Source organism: Antedon mediterranea, chromosome 4, assembly GCF_964355755.1.
Source record: "Antedon mediterranea chromosome 4, ecAntMedi1.1, whole genome shotgun sequence".
NCBI classification, from domain to species: Eukaryota; Metazoa; Echinodermata; class Crinoidea; order Comatulida; family Antedonidae; genus Antedon; species Antedon mediterranea.
This window is the reverse complement of record NC_092673.1, coordinates 19,595,428-19,615,331: the sequence shown is the minus strand read 5'-3', so window position 1 is coordinate 19,615,331 and position 19,904 is coordinate 19,595,428. Positions and strand designations below refer to the sequence as shown.

The 19,904-nt window shown below is 32.8% G+C and overlaps 1 protein-coding gene across 6 annotated transcripts; it reads right to left on the bottom strand.

Moving 5' to 3' along the window:
* Positions 1-385: 385 nt before the first annotated feature.
* LOC140048075 (uncharacterized) lies at positions 386-15,253 on the bottom strand. 6 transcript variants are annotated; one of them, XM_072093076.1, is made up of 12 exons: positions 15,219-15,253; positions 9,947-10,091; positions 9,296-9,353; positions 7,576-7,669; positions 6,699-6,809; positions 6,425-6,529; positions 6,170-6,277; positions 5,858-5,965; positions 4,941-5,048; positions 4,281-4,388; positions 3,081-3,165; positions 387-1,022 (listed from the first exon to the last, which is right to left on the bottom strand). In XM_072093076.1, the coding sequence occupies exons 3-11, from the start codon at positions 9,301-9,303 to the stop codon at positions 3,082-3,084; spliced, it is 834 nt and encodes a 277-aa protein (XP_071949177.1). In that variant the 5' UTR covers positions 9,304-9,353; positions 9,947-10,091; positions 15,219-15,253; the 3' UTR covers positions 387-1,022; position 3,081. The 6 variants fall into 6 exon arrangements, with proteins under 6 accessions (XP_071949183.1, XP_071949177.1, XP_071949181.1 ...); XM_072093080.1 differs by having other exon boundaries at positions 9,989-10,091; positions 15,219-15,242; XM_072093079.1 differs by having other exon boundaries at positions 15,223-15,237.
* Positions 15,254-19,904: the final 4,651 nt, after the last annotated feature.

Genomic DNA, 19,904 nt, shown 5'->3' with positions numbered 1-19,904 from the left:
TTTTCTGAAGTTTTTGGTGGCATGTTTGCAGTTATGAATGTAAGAATGTGATGCTAATGCTAAACATTTTGTTAAAGATATTTTCCTACGTTAAAAAAAAATAGGCCTAGGCTAGGGGGATAGGCCTATTATATTATGCAACAAAAAAAAGTTCAGTTTAACATGTGTTTTTGTTGACATACGATCTTCATGCATTGGTATACTTTTTTATAGAGGGCGCATCATTCAAACAACATAGTACTTTAAAGGGCTACTAGTGTATGCTAACAAATAAATACTACAGTGACTATAAGGCCTATATAATGTAATTATATCAAAAATACATTTTTTTGTATAATAATTCTTTAATTAACTACTCATGTGCAGAATACACGGTGACATATGAAATCGGCCTCGCTGAAAATCAGTTGCATCTAATTATGATATTATTGGTTGCTTTGTAAACCGAATACACATTCAGATATTATAGAACTTATCATAATCAAAAGTTATCTTAGCATCATTTGGGAATTTGTTTCATGCTCATTTTTTTTTTCCAGAAAGCTCCACAACATCAAAACATATGCACACAATGACAAATACAACTGATTAAAATTAGAAAGGATTTTATTGTAAATTGTCTTTTTATACACAAATAAATCATCTTGTTTACATTATTATTTTATAGTAATATTTTGCATCACCTTAATTTAAAAAATAATTCGTTCATGAAATAAGCCATTAGTATATGAAAGTAATTTAAAAATGGTTGATTTAATCCTATTATAGGGGGACACCAATTTTTTTTGTGGAAAGAGAACACCACAGACAATAACTAGTGTGTTTTAATTCTGGGTTACCAGGGTATCTACAGTATTGTACATTGAGGTATGACACGCTAACATTAAATCGCAACCAAATCCCTAATAAATTCGCGGATAGATTGTACTGGTACCAGTTTTCAACACTTTAACGTCATCTAACATTTGTATGAATAGAATGTCCATGTTTATTGCATCATTGGGCTAAATCTTCTGAGAGATCTATACGAATGAAAAACAGTATCAATACATTTAGTATAACAGTTACAGAAATTGTAATTGTTTTTTTAAGATTATAATATAAATAATAAATATAAATTCATAAAACACCACAATATTTTCCAATGTAATAAATTCTGTAGATTAGCATCATAATTATTGTTGAAATCATAATCATTATTTGAATATTATTACAGTATAATTAATGAAATGCCACAAAATCATTTCTAATTTCAGAAAATAAATTCAGTAGATAGCATTCTTATCATAATTACTGTTTTAAGATTTATGAATAAAAATTCAAGAAAGTCCACAAAATCATTTTCAATTTTAAGTAATAAATTCAGCATTGTTATAAGTATTGTTTAATAATCATCATTATTCGAATATGATATATAATATTAATTAAATTCAACAATTTTCTATATCTATAATCAGCTATTAGGAACAACTACAAAAACACAGCTCACTCTAATTATAAGTTACATTTACTACTCACTCTAATTATTTTATTCCTATAATAATAAGTTACATTATATTCTTTGTATTATAAATCCTAAATTCTAAAAAAAAAAAAATAAAAAAAATATCCATTTAATCTAAACCGCCGTTCCGCAACCTATGGGTCAAGACCCAATGTTTGGGTCGCGAAAACAAATTGATGGATCGAGAATGTTTCAGATACTGAAACCTTTTAGAAAGTATAAACTGATCTAGATGTGAAAGGTAATCTACAAAGGCTAATTATATTTTACATCTACAGTTTTTTTTTTAGGCGAGTAGCGTACACACAATTGGGAATTGACGACGGGCCAATGGACGCTTTTGACACATAGTTCGTTGCTAATATACAAGTGGGGAATCCCCTTTTAGGGCGTGAATTTAATAATCTACCAACTGGTTCTATGACGCTATTTTTCTGTAGTTTGCAATGAGTGTGTAACTTGACTGAAAAAGTGCATCCTTTGATGCACCGGCGGTGGGAACATTTACAATGAACATTCAATAGAAACAGGTCCCTACCAAATTACATTCATAGCGATGTTGTTCCTAGCCAGGGGAACTTTTTATGGTTCGGGATGTTAGCATTGAACACAAATGTGTGTACCGGCGGAAAAAGTAGGCTACGATCCTTTTGCCAATTGCGAGCGCGCTATTATTATAGCGGACTAGAGGTGCCTTTTATATGGATTTTTACGTGCGACAGTACCATTTCCGGCCATCTATGGGTGTCACTTAACATGGCAGGTCTGTGGCTCAAATACGCAATGTTGGGTCGCGAGAATTACCAAAATAGGATCATGGGGTCGGAGTCAAAAAAGGTTGCGTTCATATATCTGTCGACGAGTAACAGTCGACTACGACCCATGTGGACGTGGATTTAGTTCACGTTCACTCAAATCTAAAAGTCCCTAATATATCATATGTTGGTTTTGTAGTGCATTGATGACGCACTACTTATACACAGAAACAGGTTTGTCAGGGAAAGCAATTGATCCCAAAATAAATTATTGAGAGGTCATCATTAGCCTTTTGACCCCTATAATAACTCATAAAAATGAAATCTATGCTCTGAAACAGGTAGCTCCTAATCGATCACAAAACATTTCCAGTTGTAAACAATCACCTTGCTTGCTAATTATGCACCATATTATCCATCAATATTACTTTGACTCTAAAAACCGTTTTTGTACCCCTACCCCGTGAATTGTATTTTTAATGACTGCATCATTTGTGATTATAGTCAATGCTAATGAAAGAAGAAAACTAATAAACCTGTAAATGTGCATAATTCATTCACATCTACATAAGGCATGGTTCAGAAATTATAAATAAATTACATACATCCTCACAATGATTCTCTATAAGTTTAAAGAGTTTTTCAATAGCACAATGCATGGATACCGTACATGCACACAATTTACAGAGCTCATCATATGATCAGTATGAGAACATTTTCAAAATCAGTTTATCAAAGCATTGGAAAAAGAAATTGAACATCTGTCCTTTGCAATGAAAATTGGTTTACCCCAAAATCTTGATAATTAAAACTTCACTTACTTTAAAAAAAATTTAAAATTTCATTTTTTTCTGGGTCCTGTATCTGCTTGTTATTTTTCAAAACAGAGATGGGTGTATTTCCTTCCTATAAAAATGAGTTTAGAGAAGTATCAGAATATTATTTAATTGATACAGTATCATATCATGGCTCAAACATTTATGATATCTTAAATACTCTTGGATGGAGTAGACTTACAGAAAAATGGAATGAAAATATTCTTATAATGCTATTTAAATGTTTAAAAGAAATAGCTCCAAGATACTTAACAATATTATTTCAATTTACTGTAGATAACCATAATAAATGCACTCGCTCCCAAAGTAATAATGATTTATCTATTCCGTTATGGAATAACTCTCAGGGTAAAAGAACTTTTGTTTATAGATCAACTAAATTATGGAATTCTCTACCAAATAACATTAAATCAGAACTCCATAATATGTCTTTGGCAACTTTTAAATCTTCACTATAGAAATCATATATGTATTAACCTTTTTGCCTTCACAATTGTAAATAGTTTTATATCTGTTTTCTTTCTTTTTGTTTTTCTTTTATATTTTATTTTTGTTGTAAATATGTTTACTGAACCACTTTGGAAATCAGTACATTTGTATTGAAAGTGTATTTCAGTTTAAAGAAAGAACAAATAAATAAATAAATTTACTGTCTAGTGATTGGTTGATAGAGCATCATTGGCTGCGTTGGACAAAATATTAAATTTAGACGAGAATAGTATTTACTATTTCTATTAAAAGTAAAAATCACTGTAAATACACGTTATTATGGTTACCATTATAAATAAATACCGAAAAAAATAATAGTCAATATAATTAAATTCATTCTTATTATTATCATTACTGTAAATAATCACTATATATATTTTATAATTAATATTTTTTTTTGTAAAAATCACTGTAAATACACTTTATTATGTTTACCATTATAATACCAAAAAAATGGGGTGTCTAGAAAACTCCATTTTGGAACTAGAAAAGTCAGATATCCGAGTTTTCTAGATCTAGAAAACTCAGGTATCTGAGATCTGAGTTTTCTAGACACCCAAAAAAATGTACGATTGATTGAATAAAGTTCACATATGTAAATCTAAATAATCTAATAATAATTGCCATTATTGATAAACAACGAAACAAAAAAAATGTTTCCGCAGCTGATTGTCCTGACAATTCTTTTTACATTACCTTATTTTGCAATGTTACTGGTGCACCATGCTGTTTCAGATAAGCCACCATTTCTAAGGTAGGGTGATATCTATCACTCAGATATACATGTAATGGAGTGTTTCCATCCTGGAAAGGAATTATAATCATAAAGTTTATAAATAATGACAACAGACATTATGTGAATTGTTTGCAATAGCTGTAAACATTTTGAAAGTTGATATTGTGGACTATATCAAATGTTCTCCACAAAATATCCAGTTTATTTGAGCAATGGCCTGCCACAGGAGTTGCCATTTTTGATTGTCTAATTCAACTGAGGCTTAAAAGGGCCCACTACAAATATGGTGTATGGGCACCTCAATAATTTATCTAATTTTGTACAATGAATCATAGAGATATGTGTCAGAGAATTACATATACAAATTGTACACCCTATGAGCAAAGGGGGTATAAAAGGTATCAAAATTGCCACACATTTTAGAGAACTTTTGATGAGATGTGAACCATAAAATTAACATTGTATAACATTAAGAAATTATAGAATAACATCAGAAACAATAGAATTTCTTGTGGCCTATGATAAAATGAGTGGGGAGGGGGGGGGGGGGAGGGAGAGAATGTTTACCGTAGAAGATATAGATTGTTAGCCTATTACACTGACAATTTCCTATAAATTACCTTATTTTGCAATGTTGTTGATGCATCCTGATTTAGGAGACATGTCACCATTTCTAAGGTAGGGTCATAATTACCACTCAGATATACATGTAATGGAGTGTTTCCATCCTGTAAATGAATCATAGTCATGACTTTTAAAATATTGATAACAGACATCTGTAATATGTAAAATGCGTTTTGATAATCAAATACTTAAGGAAATCATTGAGCAATTTCAAATTGCGCAAGTCATTCAAATTGCACATAACATAACCACTCAGTGATTGATGCATTGACTTTCCTTCCTGTGTACCATAAAGTCTATTATTTTATGTTTCAGGTAACACATTATCAATTTGCAAAACTTCTAAAATTATATTCTTATGATGTGTGTGGTCAGTAGATATAATTAATAATAAATGATATTTCGCGTCTCATCGTACTTATTCTCAGTAGCAGGCTCAAATCTCATACACTGCCAAATATTATAGTTTCTGTTTCCCTAATCATACTTTCTGTAATATCTCTAATTTTACTATGCTCAAGAAAAACCTGCATTTTAACATTCTTACGACGTCATCAAGATGTCATAACAACAGTCCTAAACAGCATTTCTGTAACCCATCTCAACTCTGTTACTTCCAAAAAATAAAACGAGCTTTACTACCCAGGTCGCTATATTTTGGTTTTTGTACATAAGTTGGGTACCCCTCATGAAATGTCAAATTCAGTAATCATATGTAATATGCATAGGTCTGACCCGGGTTTCTGATTTCCTGGGTCGTGGTCATGTTTTTGTGAACTCCTAGAGGGTAAGCGAACGAAATTGTTTCTCTTTAAATACAACAATTATTGGATAAGTAATTTAGTAAATAATATTGTCATTATTTAAACAATAGACTGGTTTACCACAACAGATCTAAATCTCTGTACATTACCTTATTTTGCATGGTTGCTGATGTACATTGCTGTACAAGACAAGTCACTATTTCTAAGGTATGATTGAATCCATCACTCAGATATACATGTAATGGAGTGTCCCCATCCTGTAAAGAAATCATAATTATAAAGTTTATAAATACTGAAAACAGACAAAAAATCAAAAAATAAAAAATCAATACAAACTATAGAAACAATTACTGCTAAATTATGTAGTAATCGTAAATTGTCATTATTGATATAAAAGTAAAATATAAGGGTTTACTGCAGTAGATAGAGAATGTTAGCCTACATTAGCAATTTTAAAATACCTTATTTTGCAATGTGGTTGATGTACTGTGCTGTACAAGACAAGTCACTATTTCTAAGGTATGATTGAATCCATCACTCAGATATACATGTAATGGAGTGTCCTCATCCTGTAAAGAAATCATAATATATGAGGTTTATAAATACTATAATAGCTATAATGTGAAATTGGTTTTCTGTCAATGGAAATTATTGCAACCATTACAGCTAAACAATGTAACAAATAATCTTGTCATTATTCAAAGAAAATAAATTGCCTTATTTTGTAATGTTGCTGATGCAACAAGGGATGTCACTATTTCTAAAGTAGGTTGTATTTGTCTATCATCACTCAGATATACATGCAGTGGAGTGTTTCCATCCTGTAAAGGAATCATAATCATGAAGTTTATAAATAATACTGACAACAGATTATTCTGTCAATATAGTAACAATTACTGCTAAATACAGTAATTTAGTAAATAATTCTAATTCTAATCGTCATTATTGAAATAAAAAATAGAATGGTTCACGAAAATCTCTGTAAATTACCTTATTTTGCAATGTTGCTGATGCACCATGATTTAAGAGACAATTTACGATTGCTAAAGTAGGGTTAATTAGATCATCACAAAAATTTACATACAGTGGAGTGTTTCCATTCTGTAAAGGAATCATAATCATAAACAGACATTGTGTGAAATTGGATTTCTGTCAATACAACAATTACTAAATAACGTACTGTACTGAGTAAATGATCTTAATTGTCATCTTTATTGATAAATGGGGAAAAACTGTTATTATAACTGAGGTCATTTTAAGTAAAGTTTAGAAACATGAAAACATGAAAAATGAAGATTAATTAGATGAGACTTGAATAGGTTATTTTGTACTTCCGTAGAAAATAAATTAAATAAAATGACAAAATAAATGGTTAAATTCAACCAAAAATCAATTGGCTGGCCACCAATTTGACTATTTTTTTCTTTAAATTACAGTTATTTCAGGTAAATATATATTTTTTTAATCTAATTTTTGGTCAAAGTGGATAACTATTATGTGACATTAAAATGACATATTCAACAAAAAAGTTTTAATAATAATTTTTTTCAGGGGGACAATACATCTTTAAATACAAATTTTTTGATATAGAAAAGGCAAGAGGGAAAATGAAAAAGCCTATTATTAAGGCAAGTAGTAATAGCAAAAATGTGAATTTCATAAAATTGTATTTAAAACAATGTTCAAATCACTTTGACCAAAATTGGATCATAACAAAAATTAAAACTGTAATTTAAGCAACAAATCGTCAAGTTGTCCATCAGACAATGGTTTTTAGTAAAAGAAAAATATTTTTTTTTTCTATGGAAGTGAATAACTTATTAAAACTGCCAAGGCCTATTCAAAGTCTGATTATATTTAGTTATACCTCATCGATAGTTTTCACAAGATCTGGTTGCGTCCTACAAAGTCGTTCAACTGTTTCCAAATCATTCCTGACCAAAGCTTGTTCTAAATTGTTCCTGTCAAAATGAAAATTATAAACTTCAATATTATCCTAAAAGGTTTGGAATTACCTATTTCTATATTGAAATAATATACAAATTGCCCTTTACTGTAAGGGCGCGTTTATACAACACGCTATTACACGCATATTCAACACGCCTACGAGAAGTGTGTTGTATAACATCGAAGAGATTCCGGGTAATGAGATTTTAATTGCAAACAAGGCCATATGGATGGCTGCAGTCGCGTGCCTAGTGTTTACCGACCGACCGACTGACTGAACATGTTTAAAAATGTTGAAATGTTTAAAAACAGTTATATTTTTTTAATTTACACGTGCGTAGCCTGTCACTTTTGACGTGCTCGTATAACGTAATTTCGAGTTGAAAAATAAGTCAAGAAAACAGAAATCGGACAAAAAGTGTGCGCAATAACATTTAACGTGCAGTGCGCGCGCAAAAAAAAATTTTGAAAATTTTAAGCGTGCGTACGCATGCGTTACATGCGCTACGCACGTAATTGTATTGCCATATGATGATTTATGCCCTGAAATTTATGAGTACCAAATTTTATTTAATTGTGATTCATGGTTGTGAAGATATGATTACAAACGTGATTTCGTTAAATCGTGCGTAGACCGCGTAAATTTTTATTGCGCACCGTGAAAACATAACCACATCGATTCCTGGCCATAAGGAATATACTGTGAAAAATTGACTTAGCTAGATTAAACTGATATCAAGATAAGGTCAGAAAGCGATAAAATGCATAGTGATACCGGACCGACAGGCAGACCGACAGACCGACATAGTGAACTATAGAGTCGCTTCCACGCGACTAAAAAGGTTACCTGGCTGAATCCTAAAATGTTGTGGATTCCCGGTTGCTGTTGGCGTGTTGGAAGTGTCCTCAGGGTATTGTTTTGACCTCTCGTTAAGAAAAAGTATATGTTTTGAAAATGTTGACCAAATCTAGTAGATAATTTTGCCTTTGCACTTAACATTAACGCTAATCAAATGTTGGCATAATTTGGCAAAATGTAGCATAGTTTTATCCTAATTCTAAAACATTTTGGTCCATAATTTCAAAAGCAGATTTAAAAACTCAATAACTGAATAAACTAAATTTTAAACGAAATCATTCTTTATAAAAATCCTTTAAAAAACTCATATTAATTCATAATGCATGCGAGTATACATCCAACTTAGGATTATGAACTACGGTATAACACAGTATTACTATTTAATGTATAACTGCAAGGTTTTTGTGGGGTTGACCTCGGCCCGTGCAACACGCTAAAAATTAAAGACGTGTTCAAATTTAGGGTGTTGTATAAATACAGCCTAAGTCAACTTAACTTTATACTTTCAAAAAGTCAACTTAAGATCTCTTAAGATCTAGAAAGTGAGATGACCAAATCAATGCCAGATAATGTCAGTGTTCATGACAGTCATATATAATCTTCATTTTGTCATGTTTTTGGGGGACAATACATCTCTATGGTCTTTTGATATAATATACATATTTTTTTTGACACTTTGTTAAAAGCGCCATAAAAATGAAATTTAAAAAAGCAAAATAAATATCAACAAATAATTGAAAGTAAATTTATTCGTAATTTAAATAAATTTGAAAAACCATACCTCTCCATTTTAAAAATACACCGTCTTCATTTACTAATCAAGTCAATTTAATGCCTCTCTTAAAATAAAAATGGTAAACATTAAATCTCTCCTGTTATTGTTAAAATATCTGTCTGAAATAATTATTTCAGGGCATTTAGATTTAAACAGTATATTTTAACAAACTGCGTAGGCCTGTTGTAAAAGTGTTGATACAGTAGATCATGACATACACAAACACATTATCACCCAACAGCTTTTGTTTACTTGTTGAGGATTAATACATTATATCAACATACATCTAGTAGGAGTGATATCCAAGCTAACTTTGAAGAGGCATATTGGAGTATTGAGTCTAATACGCATTTCACAAAGCAGCCCAAATAATGTATAGTTGTAACAAGAATTAACCTCACTAATCTACAAGCCGATTCTCGGTACTGTATCTGTATCGATTTCCGAAGTATCAGGAATATTTTGTAATACAACATCACATGTGTTTCACATGTATCTAGAGTAACCTAACCCTTAACGTCCTTACACGATACAGGCACCACATGTGATGCTGTATTACCAAATATTCCTATGATACTTCGGAAATAGATAGTATGTGGAGATACAGCACTGGGAATCAGGTGGATCTACTGAAATTAAAAAAAATATATAATTCACACAAATGAATTTATAAAAAGTTGTTGGTAACCAAAAAATTACAATTGTCGGCTATGAATTTCAAGATTCTTCCATCCACTGGTCTAGCAGTCTGATATTGCAGTACTACATCAAAACACCACACCAAACATTTATAGTCTTATTCCTGTTGTAAAACAATCAGGTGATATTTACTTTATCTTCTGTTTAAATACAAAATTATATTATATCGCCGTATCTGTCAGTTTACTTCAACAAACCCTCATTATTCAAATGTATCAGATAGTTTTCTGCATAAATGCACTTATATGAACTTGTTATCATTATAAATGGTCACATTAGTGTCACATTATCAACATGAACTAATAAAACAATTATTTGTGTATCAGGAAATTTAGTTCCTGTTACACAATTTGTTATCAGATAATCTTAGAGATTTAATTTAAGCATTGTATTTCAATGTTCAACAAAGATAATAAAGATAATGCAATGACTAATGAATCCAATTAGTAAAAATTTATGAGATATGAAATTGATAATGTGACACTGATGTGACCATTTACAACAAGTTCAATATAAGTGCATATTTATACAGAAAACTAACTAATATATTTATTCCAATATATGCCATGCTTTAAATAAACATTAATAGAACATCATTTTGAATAAATGCCCTGTGGTATTTATTTTCTTGAATAAATGCCCTGTGGTATTTATTTTCTTGAATAAATGCCCTGTGGTATTTATTTTCTTGAATAAACGCCCCGCCGCATGCATTATAATATATACAATATTGTTCTACAACACATTTATATTTCCAGTAGAATTCATTGATTGACATGATCTACAATTTACCAAGTATTTTGAATTGATACAATTTTTAGTGTAGTTTATCAGTTTTTTATATAAATCATAGTGTATTTTTTCATATCTGGGGTATTTATTTGATTATACACATTACCAAATTACATAAAAAAAAAAAAAATGCCTCCCCTGAATAAACGCCCCAGTAATCTATTTATTGAGTTTCTGCTACTACACAATTTGTTATCAAAAATCTAGAGATTTAATATAACTATTGTATTTAAATGTTCAACACAGATAATGCAATGATTAATGAATCCAATTAGTTAAAAGTAACTGATTATGTTGATAATTATAACAAGTTCAATATAAGTGCATTTATACAGAAAACTAACTTTTAAATTTATATAATTATTATCTATTGAGTTCCTGCTACACAATTTGTTATCAGATAATCTTAGAGATTTAAAATTTAAGCATTGTATTTCAATGTTCAACAATGATAATAAAGATAATGCAATGACTAATTATTCCAATTAAACACCACAGATTTCATTGTACAACACTACAATCTCTATTTTAGTATATATAATTATAATAGTGATTATGATATTAGGAAGTGATGCTAATGATATGATGCATTAATTATGAATTGAATTGAAATATATATTTATACTGGGTAACCTCTTCAGTCAAAGACTGGTCTCCCAGAGGGCCCAGTTGGTGATCAGTGGCTGTGATGTACTAATACACCGGGGTAACCCCCTACTCGTCTCGAAAGATGTACTAGGTTCTTTAAAGTGCACACGAGCTAGATGTGTACACTGGACCTACGGTTTATAGTCCTTATCCGAGAAGACTCGTTCTACCACCAGAACCATGGAGTGAGTAAGCCTAATTGCGGTTCCACTGTCTTAACCGCTCGGCCACTCACTCACTGATGGAGATATTATATTTGAATGGTGAAAATGAATACAGTAAACTTGTCAATACACAGCAGCAGTTTATTTATTTATTTGATAAATGTGCTTTCTTATAAAAAAAAAGTGTATTACTAATGTCTTCAGTATGAATCTTCAACATATACGGTAATAAAGAGATATTTTGTTTTTTTAACTAATAGACCTTAATACTCATTTATTTATTTCTGTCTTTAGGCCTACATTGCTCTGTCAAATATGAGATATTCTAATGTTCAACAAAGATAGTATTCCTAGAACACAGCAGTTTATTACTGTTCGGTACAATTACATTTTTTTGGTTATATTTACGCACAGTGATAATAAACTTTGTCAATAGTCAATCAGTCAATATTGTACCAAAGTAATAATAAATAGGATGAACTTTGAATATCTTTATACTAATACCATTTTATTACAACATATCCATATAACAAAGATTAGTTGCCCAAATATTAAACTTTCCCCACGTCTGTAGTTATTCTCTTTTTTTTTTATGTTAGTCCACCAGTCAGCGTTTTGATTTTGTGCTTTTATATGTATGAAATGCCATTGTGGCAATTGTAGTGATTAGTCACACATGTAAATATGTATGCAAATTACTGATTGTCATTGATTGAATAAAAACCTGACGATTGCTGCCTTCGCGCGAGTCAACATAATAGAAGCTAGTGTGTATACATTTTATAATTATCGGGCATTCCGATCTACTATACCAGTTATCTTTTTACTAAGATTAAGTAATTAGATAATTCTAGAACCTAGACTACCCAAATATCTGAAGTTAACATTTACTAAATTAGGATATGTAATTCAAAAAGAACACTCATTAGACAGATGTGTATGAAATAATTACAGAAATTGCTTGACATGAACTTAGAGAAAAAAAGAAAATTAAAAATTGACAAAATATTAATTTCAATGCAGGTGGAAAGTCAATTTGACGATGATAATTATTAAATTGTTAATGTCCAAAGTGTACTAAAGTACTTGATGCATGGAATACTTGTGAACATGCACAGTATTATGCCTAAAGTTAGACTGATTTATTTTAAAATGCTTGTAATTACTTTTTTTGTTCTATTTTGTAATAACATATTGATTGATATTGATAGATCTAGTTATTTAGTTTATTAACACCAATTACTTCATCAACTGGAATGTAATATACAACTAATATAAATACCCAATAAAACGGCCTGGTTTAAATTACTGATTCCAATATTTTCAGTCCCTCAAGGCACCCTGTGGCACTTCAAATGTTTCACGATACAAACTTTGCCGTGGCCCAGTGTCTGCAGAACTTACTGTAGATTACTAAAGTCTGGCAGTGAGTTACTGTACCACTAGTATAGTAGAAATGAAAAAGTTTTAGATCTTAAGAGGTCACCAATGGTACAATAGCCTATCCAGGACTTGCATACAAATCACACACAACTCCTCTTATTGAGGAGCATTTACCATGTTTGGAAAGTAAAGTGGTTGGCTGTGCGATTATAGGGATTTCATGTATGTTCCTCATTAGGTTGTGTAACCGATTTTCTTGTGCAATTTATTTAGGCTGTTTAACTTCATTAAAAAACACAGCAATATTATTTACAATTTGAGCAAGGAATTCTTTTCGTAACTTCGAATTGTGCAAAAGCGGTGCAGTGACCAAAATACATGTATTGTTATCAAGGTATTATTATCATTAACAATGTCATTTTCATGTCGGATTTTATGAGCTGTACATTTCAACTACTTCAGCTTGTTCATCTTCGTATGTGTTTTTACTGATCAAAGCCCATGGATTCCACTTTTAAAATCTACGTATATCAGGTAATGGTCTCCAGTAACGTACAAACTCAACAAATAAACAATTACCTGCACTTTTCACGAGGTGCGTATTGTCAGTGGCGTAACAGGTGGGGGGGGGGGCGGAATACCCCCCTGGCGGATTTTACCAGGTTGCGAAGCGTTCGATTGGGCTGGGTAACAAGTAAAAAAAATAAAATACAAAGAAGGGATAGAAGAAAGAAAAAGAAAATATAAGATAAGAATAAAATATACGATATATGATATGGCTTCAAATGAGTCACAGTACAGTATGATATTCAAGTAAGATGATATGAAATACACAAAATCCTGACTGACAGCTCGTGGGAAGAAGACGCACTGCTTATCAGTACATTAACATGCGGTCAGTTGACTGTGGTTTTTGGCATTTCATACACAATTGTGACGCTGTGCTGTGCGTGTGAGGCCACCTTAAAAAAATACACTCCTACTAATCGTATGTAACGCGCTAGCGATCAGCAAAACGAACGTACTTTTCGTGGCTGGCTGTCGCTCCAATACTCAATCTTTCAGTCTTCTAACCGGAAAAATTACTACCTTTGCCAGGCGCAGATCCAATGTTAGATTGGGTTTTCACGTGTTCAAATGTTATGTCACCTGTGTTTTTAACAGTGGAAAATGTACGACCATTTTGCTGATTGCTGTGCAATAAATGGGAGTGTTATTTCCAGGCCAACTACTACTAGTTGGAGGCGCCATTTATCATGAATTTTATGTGCGAGAGTACCATTTCCGACGATCTAGGGGTGTCATTTACCAAAATTCGCTTCGCCACAGGCCCCACCATGGGGGGGGGGGGGGGGGCGGGGGCTGTGGCTCAAGTACTTGGTGTCTGGAAGGATCAACCCCTGTTTCCCCCCCCCCTATATCATTTATATTATTTATCATTTTTTCCAGAATATCAATAAATTATACATTGGGTACCTAACTGATTCGAAAAGCAGCCAATTCGAAACATGACCGATCGCGGTCGTGGATTATCTGGTTATCTTGGGAAGCAGGACAGGAGCCTTCTGGCCAAATTAATAATATAAACACTAACAGCAGAACTTTATTTTCAGAGAGAATATGGGGTAGCACTACTAGGGATAAAGATGCAATAAAGCAAACATTTTGAAAACATTGTCGAAAATGATCATTTTTTAGTCACGCAAACGAGGTAAACAAGTTACGCCCTCTGTTGGCCGCTTGGCGAATGCACGAAATAAACAAGGTTTTCAAAGTAATAAATTGAATATAAAATTACGTTTTTTTAGTAATTTATTATATATATTATATCAACTTTGTGAATATCAATAAAATTAAAATACGGATTGTTAAACACCTTTTTTAAAAACTTGATAAATACCAAAAAAAAATGAATATGAATTTGGTCTAAAGTGAGACGTTTCGGCCCACAAAGTGGGATGTTTCGGCCCAAAAGTGGGCCGAATCGTCCCACCAAAAGTGGGCCGAATAGTCCCGGGCCGAATCGTCCCTGAATCCTAGTACTAGGGCCTATCCTAGTACTAGGGCCTAGCCTAGGCCTAGCTAGGCTAGCTATAGTACTAGCCTAGATATATCGAATTACCTACTAGCCTAGGCCTAGATAGGTGTAACCATGCTGATCAAAGAATATAATCTGCCATTCTAAAGAATTTCGTATAATATCGTTGTTAAGTTAATAAATAAGGTAACATTAATGAACCTACTTACGGTACGTACGTACGTACGTGTTGTCAAAGATTATTTGTTATGTTTTTTGAAATTATACTTTATTGAGGGCGCAATCAATGTTTATCTCTAAAATCCTAAAATCATGAACTTATAAATTAGAATAGGTCCATGTCAAAATCGAAGAGCATTATTATTATTTCTCCATGGTAAAATGATACAAATATTATATTGCTATAAATTGTAATAGGCCTACATTCTTATCAAACATTAATGATAATAATAATACATCACCTCTTCCAAAATAATCTTTCTTTTATAAAGAGTAATTTCCAATTTTACATTTGATTTTGTACTTCTATCTTGTCCTGTTTTGTTTTCCAATATACATGTTATGCGCGATTTGAACGATTTGCGCAATTTGAAATTGCGCAAAAAAATCCTTGAGCAATTTGAAATTACGCAAAGAATTCTTGCGCAATTTAAAATTGCTCAAGGATTTTTTTGCGCAATTTCAAATTGCGCAAGAAAATCTTTGCGCAATTTTAAATTGCGCTGCACAATTTGTAAATTGCGCAAGATAGTTCTTGCGCAATATGACACCTTTGCGCAATTTGAAAACGAACTGTAAATTTTCCCATACATGGCTAGGCTAGGCCTAGGCAGAGGAGTTTAAAATTTAGTATTTTATTATATAGGGTAAATAAGACCATTTCAATGAAGATAATGTTAATACTCACTTTTTAAGTTTTTAATATTAGTTTAAGCTAGGCCATGTAACCTAGTCAGTATCAGTAGTCCAGAACCTAGCTAGGCTAGAGTAGTATAGCCGGCCGCCCGCGCCGCGCCCGCCTGGTGGAACACCACCGCTTCGTTTTCCTTCGTCGGTTCTTCGACGGTATGCTAACTTATAACAATCAGTGGTGGAGCCTAGCCCCCCCGTCGGGGAACACGGGTACTTTTTGTCGGGGAATATAATATACAGTAAAAAATGTTCGCGTTCACTTCATATAGCTTCAGCGCCTAGAAAACCACGACGTTCCATTGACCGTGAGAGTACGTCAGAGGGCTATTATGCACTTTTATGCATTCATTTATTGCCAGCGATCTAACTTACTACTAAACATTAGCTAGGTACGCACTTGTCTGGCGGTATCCCTTTGTACGAATCGTTCAACGTTGGGTCGACACGCTTACGCGTGATATCAAGTTCGATCCAGGGACCAAAATGTGTAATGTAGTTATTTTCCAGGCGAAGTTTACCGGCGGTTACCGAAGGGAACACGGGTACTTTTTGTCGGGGAATATAATATACAGTAAAAAGCGTTCGCGTTCACTTCGTAGCTAGCTTCAGCGCCTAGAAAACCGCGACGTTTCATTGACCGTGAGAGTACGTCAGAGTGATATTATGCACTTTATATGCATTCATTATTGCCAGCGATCTAACTTACTACTAAACAATAGCTAGGTTCGCACTTGTCTGTCGGTATCCCTTTGTACGAATCGTTCAACGTTGGGTCGAGACGCGTGATATCATGTTCCATCCAGGGACCAAAATGTGTACTGTAGTTATTTTCCAGGCGAAGTTTACTGACGGTTACGTCGTGTACTGCGTCGACGTACGCTACACTACAGCAGCAAAAACGAATTATGTTAATTGTCCGTATGTTCACCAATTTTTTAATTTACAAGTAACCTTCTCTGTACCGTGGGGCACCTAAAATAAATTTTTCATCCATTACTAAACAAAAAAACATGCCATTTTCGCTTAGCCAACATCTTATTATAGCTAAGTTATTACATTTTCAATGTCCTGTATGTCATGAATTTCTCACCACTCGGAAGTCCAGATGGTACGCACGCATACACTTGGGAGGAATAAACTTATTTCCCCGACTGAAAAAGGTCTACGCTTGCGTTTTTTAAGCCTCTAGGCCTGATGTTTCCAAAGTATAAAATGCAATTTTTTGAAGACCTGCAGCTCTAGTTTTAAACAGTTTCTTAGCTCAGCCCCAACAATAAAGCTGGTCATATTTCGAAGTACAAGAAGTGCATTTTCCGGGACCTAACATCTCTATTTTTCAAACATTTCTTAGCTCAGTCACAACCATGATAGGGACTTATATATTTTGTTTCATGTTTTGAAGTATAATAAGTCCAATTTCCGGGACCTCCAACTCTATTTTTCTAAATTTTCTCTGAAATTTTATTTTTTAAATTGAAAAATATGGATTGAAACAGTCATCGCGCATCGTTTTTTTGCACGCAGTATTTTATTTATGCATTATAAAAAATGGAAAAAATGGCTACCCTAAATCTGATTAAAATGACCTCAAATGACGCTAGAACGCGTTGCTTCCGGGGGCTTCGCCCCCTGGACCCCCACCGAAGGCCCTTGGCGGCCCCCTGGCCCCCAGCATAGTGATGCTCGCTTCGCTCGCATAGCCCCCTCGTCGGGGAATGTAGCCCCCGCGTCGGGAAGATCCTGGCGCCACCCCTGTATTGTTAATAACAATATTTGCACTACTAAAATAAGGAAATGCGATATTTATCTTTAATTTTGAATCATTCTTAGAAATTACTATAAAAATATATGGGTGTGCATGATTTCACAATCTGTCGAAAAACCTTGCGCAATTTGCAGATTACTTGCGCAATTTAATACGTTGCTTGCGCAATTTGAAACACATGTTTCAATTCAAATTGCGCAAGGATTTTTTTTGCGCAATTTCAAATTGCGCAAATCGTTCAAATTGCGCATAACATAGGCCTACATAACACACATTAATTTGATTACTTCCAGCGTATTTTACCTCTCTATTTTTTATAGTCTTATTACTCAAAATTTTGCATTGATTTGTTTTATATTTGTATTATGTGTAGAACAAGCAACTTTAAGGCTGAAAATGTATAATTGCAAAATAAGAAAACAAAAAAATTTTTATTCTAGACAAAACTGGTAACGTAACACCTATTATATCAATTAAAGTATAGAGCCAATGCTCCTTAATGAAGCAAGACACACTTCATCCAAGCTAAAAAGTATGATTTCTTAAAAACATTTTATAAAAGCAAGAAAGGAATTCTGGTCTTTAAAATGAATGAATGTTCTGGGTTGGAGAGTTGACTGTATTTTACAGTTACAAAATCAATGTAGCAGACAATGTAACACACAAATAATCCTTTATATTGCTATACACACAAAACACAATGACTGATACAATGAATCAAAATATAAATTATTTATTGTTACAATTTTCTTTACACAGAAATAAATCATCTTATTTACATTTTATGTAATATTGTATCACTGTCATTAGGCATTTCTCTCCCTTAGCAGAATCAGTCCATTTCACCCGGGTTTTTGAAAAAATCAGGGTAATAAATCTTGGTCTGTTTTAAACAATTTATGAGTTCTGATCTTGACACACATGAGAGGCCAGCTGGAGTGTGACAGACACTTCACTACAGAAATTGCTGAAAACCATGTAGGAATTTTCATGAGCTGTCCAGGTGACCTTGTTGTAAATGACCTAATAGTACCCTTGGGTTGTATTTAATGGGCAGTTAATATAATCAAATTACAATTGTGTGTTTTATGGGTTGACACTCTGGACAGGCACGTGGACCGGGTGTCACGAAACCTAAGACCACGAAAGCTAAGACCCCCCTAAGACCTAAGATCACGAAAGCTAAGACCCAAGACCTAAGATTACAAATTCTAAGATATACTACAGCTTAAAAACAATACTTGTTTATCCATACATAATTTTAAACACAGTAGGTTTCATTTATTTACCATAAATATAATTTAATACTACCGCAAAACATAGATAAACTCACATTATTTTCGCCCGTTGAGTAAATGTATATTTTTTCTTTACAACAAACAAACTTGACGGGTTGTTTGTTGGTATATATTTACTCCAATGTGTTGGTTCAGAGGATGTTTTTCTTACGCACCTGCCTTTCTTGTATTTTGACTCCAAATTTGTTGACTAACTTTATCCTGAATACCACACTTTAAAATTAGGACTTATAAGTACTTTCAGAAGGAGAAACACATAATAACAAATAAATAAATCCTTTAAATTTATGATTTTACAGACGTTTCTTTGTATACTGTAATGTAACTCCGCTCCCCATGCTCAATGTTTTTGTTTCTATGGAGCGCCAAAAGAGCAACAATAATAGTACAAGTATAAAAACAGAAAGAAAACGAAACAAAAAAACTTATCATGATTTTTAAGTTAAAATTTATTTGCCAGTATTTATTTCTTCGTACTTGCATGATTATACTATTATCATTACAATTTTAATTTTACATTGTTCCATCCACACTGTAGATGGACTCCAACAGAGTTTTCAGCCCTCTATATAATTTTTGCTCTTTTGACGTTCCATAGAAACAAAAACATTGAGCATGGGGAGCTCGAGGAGTTACATTACAGTATACTGGTACTAGTGTACTGTAGGCTAGTCATTTTGTGTGCGAGAAAAACGTCGGTAAAATCATCAATTTAAAAATGTATTTGTTACTTTTTATGTGATTCTTTTTCATGAAAGTGCCAATTCTAAGGTGTGGTATTCAGAATAAATGTTGGGAGTTAAAATACAAGGCAGGTGCGAAAGATAAATATTTGTAATCTTAGGTCTTGGGTCTTAGCTTTCGTGATCTTAGGTCTTAGGGGATCTTAGCTTTCGTGGTCTTAGGTTTCGTGACA